A 10,888-nucleotide genomic window follows, 5' to 3' on the forward strand; every position below is an offset into this window, starting at 1 on the left:
ATATTTGTTCCCGCAAAATTAATATATTATGCATTGTTCACTTTGTTTGTTTGTTTGTTTGGTTTTTTTTTTTCATGGCCATCTTCCCCCACATCTCGTTTTTCGTTGCATTTATTTGTGTTTTTTTGTTGCAAAAATGTGGAATATGATGAAAATTTGTTTTTATTTTAATTTTTGAGTGATTATTCTACAATCATTTAAGTTTACAATATTTATTATTGGTACCATTTTTCTTGAACTCTATAGATTGTGTGTTAGTTTATTTTGTTAATTGTTTATACTATTGTTAGTTGTGATGCCATGAGATTAAATTTAAGACTTCTATATTTTTATTTAATTTATATAAACACGCAAAGACACGCATACAAAGAAATTATATGTATTTATGTGCTTTTGAATTTATATAAATCAATGTTTCCAACTTTAAAAAAAAAAAAAAAAAAAAAGAAAGTTCCTTCTCCCACACCGAAAATCCTAGTTCCGCCCAGCATGTCAAAATTGTTTCAATGAATGATTTTCTACCGGGGCCATATGTTGTACTTAAAAAGCTACTACGTACCTAGCCTGCTTAATTTAACTAAATATTTTATGACATTCTGAACAAATTCCTCAACTTTTTTTTTCTTGATTTCAGGCATCGACTGTGATTTGTGGGAGATAATTTGGTAATATAAATAATATGTGGCGCATATATATTCAGCGATGCCCTAGCTACCTGAGATGATGAACTTTGCAAACTACTTCCACTTTACTCTTTATCTTTTTCCTTGCTAAAACCTGTCATGCATGTATGTAGCTTTCTTACGTACTGGATATGTCAATAAATAAGTTGTACTGCTGCTGCTGCAGGCTCTTGATAACCCTCCAGAATGTTATATATGTTGGCTTTTTTACTGGTTCCTGCAATTCTATGATCAAGTGTACGTGCACTAATGTCTTAGTGCAGTTGCAGATGAAAATTGCTTTTGCAGTCAGCTCAATCTCTATTTTCTTCTACCATATATATCAGATTCTTAAAAATCTAAACCTTTGACAAATATACTTATCTAGATGATCAGGGCCAATTAGATATAACTTCTACCATATAACCTCTAAAACTCCTTGTACACGAATCAAAATAGTATCAAGCTAAGCAAATATATCTATAGTAGTAGTGGCATATACATGCAAACACATGCAACACTAGAATTTAAAATTTTGATAGAGTTTGTAAATTTAGGGTAGGCAATTTGGGTTGGTGGGTCGGGTTCGAGTTTACTTGCTTGACTTCAACACGAGCACGGCCCGTTTAGTTAAATGGGTCAAACATTTCAACTCTTACACAACCCGCTTTATCCATTTAGCAAATGGGTTGACCTATTTGACCTATTTAGACTTAAACACGACATGTTTAACTCGTTTGACCTAACCCCACATGACTCATTTGACCATTTGTGGAGCCAAACACGACCCGTGGTTTGAACTATTTATTAAACGGGTCAAGCGTTTGGGCCCGTTTATGTCAAACACTAATCCTCTAATAATTTTGTATCGAGTTCATGATTTATGCAAAAAATTGTTAACCCTATTTGTAAATCCACCCACAGGAGAGTATGATAAGAAACTCTAATTAAATGGATTGAGGATTGCAAAGTTCTCTCGCTTGACACCAAATATATTAAAATCCCTATATGGCTTAGCTACCAGGCCTCCAGCGCCGCTCACTACAACCAATAATAACACTAAAGCACCTCACAACAACTGATCTGCTTTCGCCATTGAGACAATCTAGTTTTATTTATTTTTTGGATAATTAAGTAGAGAGACAATCTAGTTTTTTTCTCTTCAGGTTTAGTGATCTTCTTCTTGTATTCATTTTTCTTTTATAGATGTGTGTAGTATATAGAGATAGATAGATGATGGGTTAGATGCTGTTTAAGCCTGGCGTATTACACCTGATTATTATTATTTTTTAATTGAAAATAGTCTTTTCATATGATCGAATAATTACTAAATCTCTAGAGAGTCTGATTCTCCATACATGTTGCTATCGCCTGCAGGTTTGATTCTAGACCCTCTAACTTGAAAATAATTTTACTAGCTAGACCATTGAAAAATGATGAGAAAAAAGGTATAACATCTAGTAATATATTTTCTGACAAAACAAGAGGACGAAAAAAAAAAAAAATCTAAACTTGCAGTATGAAAAGAAAAGAGTACTCTCCTTGTTAATAGCTAATAGTAAAGCAAATAATAATAAAACAAGATTAACTTCTCTAGCAGCAAAGTCGCACATAGAACCTAAAACACAATTATGCGAGGAGATACAAAGATTCATCACTACTAAAAGCAAAAATAATTTCTTTAAGAGAGAGAAAGAGAGAGTTACCAAACCCTTCGACCCTTTCTCCTTGATGATGCTTATATGGAACTTGTGTATTCTCCTGGCCACCCGCGGAGTGCAAAGACTTTATAAAGAGGAAAAGCTACAGGCTCAGAAGTCAACGTTAGCTACCACTCCTTGATGGCTTTATAGCCTTTATTGGTGTTACTTGTTCAATGATCCAAAAGTCATGCACGTCCAAAACAACAATTTCACCCTCATTGTTTAGACCAACAAATTAAGGTTAATGTTGTTTATTAGATTATTATATAACTTTCATATAATTGAAATGATATAATAGAAAGTTTGGAAAGTTCCGCCCAGCGAATTAACTTCAACTCATCCTCAAGGGAGGGAGAAAAGACAGAATTTTGCAGTGGTTTTGTGTAGACATCTACATCGACCATTGTAAATAGTCCAAAGACTGCATTGTGCTCTCATTAGCTTTATTTTGTTTATAATATAAATGCCCCTATTTATAGGTAAGTGAGAGAATACCAGTATGGATTACAATATTCAACCCTAAATTGTTAATTTCTAACAAGGAAACATAATCTACCTATTATGGTTTCATACAATGTAGAAATTTGTGAGAAAATATCAATTATGTGAAAAGGAACATATATATAACTAAGAGAGCAAAATGAGACAAAAGAGTTTTGGGGTGCTTCAGCATTAGACGTCATTGTCTACTACTAAGAGTTGCCTTAATGACTACATTTTGTTCTTATAGTCTTGTTTTACTTGATTTATTTATAATACAAATGACCCATTTTTTTTTTTTTTTATGAATAATGCTAGAAATGACTTTTTTTTTTTTATCCTCTTAAAGTTGATTTGGTTTTTAAAATTACTATTACAACAAAATTTAATAGTGATTAATTACAAGTTCTATTATGATTTTAAAAGTCACATCAACTTTGAGATGATTAATCGACATAAATACTTTCAAAGTAACTCTCACGACTATTTTTCAGTATCGGAAAAAGAAAAGAGGAAGCTTTTTTCTCGCTATGCTCTCTCACGGAAACCTAGAGGAGAAGCAGAATACTTCAGGTCTACTGCCAGATCTTGAAGGAAAAATAGGATTTCCAATTGTGGTAGTGGTGGAAAACGGGATATCTGAGAATGATGCATTAACATGGCGGATGAATTAGCAAGGCTATGGGGCAACTTTTCCTTGTCAGTTGAGGAGAGTATTGATGCAGATCTTCAAGAAGATGAAGTGATCGAGATTACAACAAAGGGGAAGTCATGTCTGGTGGGGAGGCTCATATCGGATCGTGTGGTGGGAAAGGATAAAATTTGATAAACTCTGATCCAGGGTTGGAGACCAACTGGGATGATATCCTTCAAGGTCGTGGGAAAAAAATTGTTTCTTATTGAATTTGAAGTTCTTTGGGATAAAGAAGGAGTCTTGGAAGGAAGGCCTTGGATTTTTGAAGGTCAATTATTTTTAGTGGCTGATTTCGATGGGCTTACTCCTTCCCAACAAATGACTTTCAAGGAGGAATCTTTCTGGGTCAGGATGTCCAATCTGCCGCTGGCTTGCATGGGCAGCGAGATGGGGTTCAAACTGGGATCTAGTGTCGGCACTGTCGAGGAAGTGGACACGAATGAGGAAGGAGTAGGGTGGGGCGAGTTTTTAAGAGTACGAATCAGGATCAATATCCAAAAACCACTTGTCAGAGGATAGATGCTTAATGTTCGAAACAAGTCGATTTTGATCTCGTTCCAATATGAGAAGATCCCGAAATTCTGCTACCAATGCGGAGTGATCAGTCATGGAGAGTTAGGCTGTATCAAGAAAGACAACAGAAGACATCAGGGTGAAGGAATGGGGGTGCAATACGGGTCGTGGCTTCGTACCCCATCTCCAAAGCAATGGAACGAAAGAGGAAGGGAGAGCTTCGAAGATCATAAGCCAAGAGGAGGCGGCAAGCAAGTATGGGGTTTATCCGGGGACTAGTCGGTGACATGGAGGTGTCCGTCGAACTACAGACCTATTTCGGAGAGAGACAGGGAAAGCGAGAATTAATGAGATTTCATGCAGAGATTTTTGGAATGTAACGGACACATTTATGAGACATCAAGTGTCCCACGTGAAAATATGAAGGGTTCCTATAACGGCTCTCGTGAGAAGGAAACTAAAGTAAATATGGGCGACTCTTTGTATAAGGAAGGAAAGTCCAATCATAAACACGGGAAACAGGGCATGAAAAACGCAGAGGTAATGATCCCTCAAAAAGATCTTCCAACTAAAGGAAAAAAAGGAATGAAACCAGCTAGGTGGGGCATTAATGAGGAGGGATATTCTGGGGGTAGTGGGAAAGGTTTGACCCAGTAGCAATTTCTTCGGAGGCTGAAATTATTGAAGATATTGTAGGAAAGATGGAAAGTGGAATGCAAGTTCACCATGTCAACCCAGGAAAAACTAGAGGGACTTGGAAAAAAAGGGCACGTGCTGGAAATCATGAGTTGGAGGATCCTCAGAAGGGAAAATCTAAATTGGGTCCTCGCAAAGCTGATGTTCTGGGGACTACGTTCGTGGAAACTAGTTTCAGCGAAAAAGGCAGAAGAAATGGAATTGGCACAAGTGAAGAAGATAAGGCGGCAAATAGTTCACAGCCTCACCAAGGGTTATGATTGCCCTAAGTTGGAACTATTGGGGGCTTGGGAACCCTTAAACAATTCGAGACCTTTGCCGGTTGGTGAAGGCAAAGAGACCCAGTTTGGTCTTTCTCATGGAGACCAAATTACAAGCACACTGGTTGGAAGTAATTAAAGTGCGTGCTGGTTTTATGAGTGTTTTTTTGGTTGATAGTGTTAGCCGGAGTGGAGGATTGGCGCTCATATGGAAGGGGGATATATCAGTGGAAGTTCAAAACTATAGTCGTCGTCATATAAACACTAAGGACGGAAGCTAATGGACCCCCCTGGAAATTCACGGGGTTCTACAACCACCTCGACGTAAGCAAGAGGAAGGAATCTTGGAGCATTTTGCATTTACTAAAGCCATTTCAATTGGATGTTTGGCTGTGCCTGGGGGACTTTAACGAGATTACACATGAGTTAGAGAAATATGGAGCCCACAAAAAACCGAGAGGACATGCAAATGGCTAATTTTAGATCAACTTTGGAGACGTGCCAACTGGAGGATCTTGGTTATGTGGGTTCACATTTTACTTGGAGGAACATGCAAGAGGAGGAACATTTTATTAAGGAGAGGTGAGACCGGGTATTGGCAAATAACAGATGGCTGGAATTTTTCTCAATTAAAATAGTGGAGGGTTTGGCATCGAGAAGCTCAGACCATGCCCCGCTTCTCATCACTTTTCAAAGACAAAAATCCAAACCACGACAAAGGGGGTGCCCATTCAGGTATGAAGCAGCATGGAAAGAAAACAAGGATTACAATGTAATAATACGGAAGGTCGGAAAGGCAAAAAATAGGCAGATTGAGGGGGGGAAGTGCATCACTAGAAAATTGGAGGAAAGCAAGCAGGCCATGTTTAAATGGAGAAGAGCTAATAGAGATGCCTCAAAAGTAGCTATCAACAATTTGACGGAACAACTCCATGGTTTACAAGGAGCTAAGGGGGAGCTGGATATGGTGGAAGTTCGGGCTATTAAAAGGAAGCTTCAGGAGTGCATGGAGGTGGAAGATCTAAAGTGGCGCCAAAGGGCCAAGGAGACGTGGTTAGTGCAAGGAGACAAGAATTCAAAATATTTTCACGCATGTGCTTCTCAACGACGGAGTGCTAATAAAATTACATCCATTGCTGATAAAGGGGGAAACATTTTCACTACCCCGCAGGCAGTGGAGGAGATTTTTCTCCAATATTTCCAAGGGGTTCTAACAACATCCAACCCCTCAGGAGTGGAGGAGTGCATTGAGGTGATTCCGGGCGTTGTGAACGAAGCCATGAACCAAGAATTGATGCAGGCCGTGACCATGGAAGAAGTAATTAAGCCAAACCTTATCACAAATGGCGCCTCTCAAGGCCCCGGGACCGGATGGCTTTCCGGCTAGTTTTTTCCAAGACAATTGGGCCGAGGTGGGCCATGAGATACATTCAATTATTGAGAATTTTTTCTTGTCTGCATCTTTAGATTCAAATGTCAATAGCACTTTTATTGCACTTGTACTGAAAAAGCAAAACTCTTGTATTAAGTGTCCGATTAACCACCCTATTAGTTTATGTAATGTGCTTTACAAAATTCTTTCAAAAGTGACGGCAAACAGGTTAAAGAGTATTTTACCCCATATCATTTCGAGCAGCCAATCTGCATTCATACCAGGGAGATTGATTTCGGACAATGTGTTTGCGGCTTATGAAACCCTTCATTCTATGCATGAACAAGGTATTGAAGCTCGACATGAACAAGGCTTATGACCGGATGGAATGGGAGTTTTTGGAAAAGGTGATGAGGCGGATGAGGTTTGATGAAAAGTGGATAGGGTTGATCATGAAATGTGTTACATCGGTGTCTTTTTCAATCCTTATCAATGGGTCTCAGGTTGGAAATTTCAAGCCCACTAGAGGAATAAGACAAGGGGACCCTCTATCCCCTTACTTGTTCATTTTATGTGCGGAGGTATTGAGCGCTCAGTTGCAGAAGGCACAGCGAAATGGTCTTTTGAGAGGGGCCCCCACCTCCCCAAAGGGCATATGGATCAACCATTTGTTCTTTGCGGACGACATCCTACTTTTTGCAAGGCAAAAGATTGGGAATGGGGTAGGTTAATCGAGGTGTTAGATTGCAATGAACAAGTGTTGGGGCAAAGGTTGAATAAAGAGAAGACGTCGATATGTTTTAGTCGAAATACCACCCAAGAGGTGAGGGACCGCATCCTAAGTCTTGTTGGAGTCCCCGCTTCATAAAGGTATGACACATACTTCGGTCTCCTGGCACTAGTGGGGAAGTCCCAGACAAGGGAATTCCGAAATCTAAAGGAAAGAGTGAGACGAAGGGTGACAGATTGAAAGATGAAATTATTATCGCAGGCGGCAAAGGAGATTCTTCTCAAGGCGGTGGTTCAAGTAATCTTGACGTATAATATGAGCATCTTCCTTCTTCCTAAAGAATTATGCAAGGAGATTAATAAATTGATGCAAAAATTCTGGTGAGAGCAAAAAGAAAATGAAATGAAAATTCATTGGATGAGTTGGGAAAGAATGGGAAAAGCTAAATCACAAGGGGGATGGGTTTCCGACACTTAATTAGTTTCAATAAAGCCCTTATTGCAAAGCAATGTTGAAGACTAGTCCAACATCCGGATAGTTTAGCTGCCACAATAATTAAGGGAAAGTATTTTCCAAGGGGTGATTTTCTCACGGTAAATCTGGGCAGCAAACCATCCTTCGCACGGCGCAGCATGTTGTCGGGATGGGAGCTGCTTGAGGCAGGATTATTGTGGAGGATAGGAGATGGGAAGTCTGTTGCTATTTGGTCTGACAAGTGGATTCCAAGACCCACTACATTCTCTGTTATATCTACTTGTAAAATTCTCACTGAATTGGCTCTTGTCGGAGATCTTATTACTAGGAACCCTCCGGAATGGAACAGGGGTCTTATCCGTAGCATTTTCTTTGCTGAAGAAGCTGAAACGATATGCAGCCTTCCTCTGAGTCAGTACAACTAGCCAGATAGGATGATTTGACGGGCCACAAAAACGGGTGACTTCACGGTTCGTAGCGCCTACCACCTTGAAGTAGAGAGACAGGAACGGAGAAAAGGAGAGTGCTCAATCTCGTCCCGCAACATGAATCTGTGGAAAAACCTGTGGGGACTGCAAGTGCCAAATGCGACCAAAGTTTTCTTGTGGAGAGCATGCAACAATATTCTCCCCACAAAAGATAATTTGAAAAAAAGAGGGATTGTAACTAATGATCTTTGCAGTTTTTGTGGGCAGGGGCAGGAAACAGTGGTTCATGTCATCTGGGAGAGTCAATCAGCACGAGATGTGTGGGGAAGCTATGGCCGAAGACTACAAAAAAGGAAAAGTGAGGAGAGAAATTTTATGATGCTGGTGGAGGAATTATCTGTCATGCTAAGCAAAGAGGACTTGGGTCTATTCGTAGTCACAGCAAAAGGGATTTGGCAGAGATGAAATAACTGCATTCATGGGGGCTCTTTCGCCCATCCAAACAGCATTGTGCACTCTGCCATGGATCTCTACGCCCAGTTTCAACAAGCAAACACGAATAACAAGGTCCTTGATGCCGCAGAGGTCGCAGTGCAAGAGGTCAAATGGTCGACTCCTCCGGCTGGCCTTTTCAAAGTAAATTGGGACGCAGAAACTGCATGGGTCAAAAATGCACTGGGGTGGGTGTGATAATCCGAGACGAGAATGGCTTTGTGATTGCTGCTCTTAGCAGAACGGTGGGCGTCAGTCTAGACCCACAAACGGGGGAGGTGACGGCAGCCCTACAAGCGGTGGAACTGTGCAGAGACATTGGGGTTCATGATATTATTTTAGAAGGAGACTCACTGACAGTTGTGAAAGCCATTGAATAAGTAGTACTACCCGGCACAGGTTTGGTCAGATTATTGAAGACATTCGGGTGGTATTGAGTCTCGAAGGTCATGGAGGGTCTGCTATACAAAATGTGGAGCTAACGGAGCGGCACATGCCCTTGCAAAAGAGGCAATCCGTTGTGTAGGTGATAGAATTTGGATGGAGGATACCCCCTTGTATTTCTCACATTGTGAGTTTAGAGCAATCTGCTCTTTCTTTGTAGAGCTACGGCTCTAGTTATTTTATTCCGTATGAATAAAGTCCAATTACATTTCAAAAAAAAAAAAAAAAACATTGAGATGATAAAAGAATTATCTCTAACGACATTATTATTTTTTATAGGAAAAATTAATGTAGTAGGTGTAGTGGATATAATTAACAAAGTAATGTCGTAGGTAGAACGAATACAAATCAGATATATAATGTGGTAGCAGGTGGACTGGATACAAATACAATAATCAAATTCTAAGATTTGATTACAATTATGTCTCTATAAGACAATTTGTCTCTATTGAAAAGCTTCCACCAATATTTCTAGCACCAAAAAAAAATCCACAACATAGTCAAAATGCATAAAGGTCCAAATTGTTCCAATAAATAATTTCCTGCTAGGCCATATGTTGTACATCAAAGCTGTTACTATTTGCTTTAACTAAATATTTTTTGAATTCCTCTAACCTTTCTTTCTTTTTTTCAGGCATAAACTGTGATTTGTAAGAGAGAATTTCTTTCACATTTTCCACTTTACTCTAATCTTTTTCCTTACTGGAGTTATACTGCAGCAGCCTGCAGGCTCTTGAATGTTATTTAACGTTGCCATTAATATTATGTTGGCTTTCTTAGTACGTGGTTCGTGTAAATATTATGTGTGTAGTATATAGAGATAGATAGATAGATGAGGGGTTAGATGATGTTTAAGCATGTTGTATTAAACCACTGAATTTTTTTTTTTTTTTTAATTGAAAATAGTCTTTTCATATGATCGAATAATCCCTAAATCTCAAGAGCCTGATTCTCCAAACATAATAACATAAAAATGATGAGAAAAGAAGGTAGAACATCTAGTAATATATTTTCTGGACAAAACACGAGGAGAAAAAAAAAATCTAAATTTAAAATCAATTACGTGGGGAGATACAAAGATTCATCACTACTACTAGCAAATTAAGATAATTTCTTAGAGAGAGAGAGAGAGAGAGAGAGATACCCAATCCCTTCGACCCTTTGAGCTCCTTCATGAAGCTTATGGAATATGTGGCATTCTCCTGCAGGGCCATACGCGGATTATGTAAGGGGAAAAGCAGGCTCAGAAATCTACTTCAGCTATCACTCCTCGTCGGCTTGATTGGTGTTATTAGCTTTAGCGCAAGTTGTGGAAGGATCCAAAGATGTTGGATATGGGAAAGACAATAATTGCACACTCATTGTTTTGATTAAAAAAAATGAAGTCTGTCCCAATTTCAGCCCAGTCGGATTTGGACACGTTGTGGGAAAGATGGATCTACCAAAATAATGGGGATCACAAATGGTTTATCTTGTTAATTTGGCTCCAATCTGTAGGGAACTATAGGCTAGGCGACACGTACAATGCACCGTGGAAAAAAAGAGTCCTGCTATGCTAGCGTCGGACATATATTAAAAAATAATTAAAAAAAAATTTTTGGTTTTTTTTTTAAATTTTTTTTTTCGTTAGTTAAATTTTTATGAGTTAATATTTAGTTTTTAATGCTTCAAAACTTGTTTTTAGATTTAAAACTAAAGGAGAAACTTTAGAAAGCCCTCCTGAACTTCTAACCGTTTTGACATACCCCCATGAATTTCCAAAACTCTCACTTAGGCCCACTGAACTTTGATTTTCTCTCACTTTTGACCCTTTTAACTTTTTATACCAATTTTACTTTCAACCAAAACTACGTCATTTTGGACTCCAAAACTACACCGTTTTGAGCTTCAAAACTACATCACCACCCAACCCAAAACGACGTCGTTTTGAGCTTCAAAAC

The 10,888-nt window shown here is 38.8% G+C and overlaps 1 protein-coding gene across 1 annotated transcript; it reads left to right on the forward strand.

The window, feature by feature from the left end:
* Positions 1-5,444: 5,444 nt before the first annotated feature.
* Positions 5,445-6,395, forward strand: LOC132172089 (uncharacterized). Its single transcript, XM_059583532.1, has 2 exons — positions 5,445-5,590; positions 5,744-6,395. Exons 1-2 carry the CDS (start codon positions 5,445-5,447, stop codon positions 6,393-6,395), a joined length of 798 nt encoding a protein of 265 aa, XP_059439515.1.
* The last annotated feature ends 4,493 nt before the right edge of the window (positions 6,396-10,888 follow it).

This window comes from Corylus avellana, chromosome ca1 (genome assembly GCF_901000735.1).
Source record: "Corylus avellana chromosome ca1, CavTom2PMs-1.0".
NCBI classification, from domain to species: Eukaryota; Viridiplantae; Streptophyta; class Magnoliopsida; order Fagales; family Betulaceae; genus Corylus; species Corylus avellana.

Bases quoted from the DNA above. Each gene is read 5' to 3' on its own strand.
- LOC132172089 (XM_059583532.1), top strand. From the start codon at position 5,445: ATGGAGCCCACAAAAAACCGAGAGGACATGCAAATGGCTAATTTTAGA. The intron at 5,591-5,743 runs GTGAGACCGGGT...GTGCCCATTCAG, and splicing joins GAACATTTTATTAAGGAGAG to GTATGAAGCAGCATGGAAAG.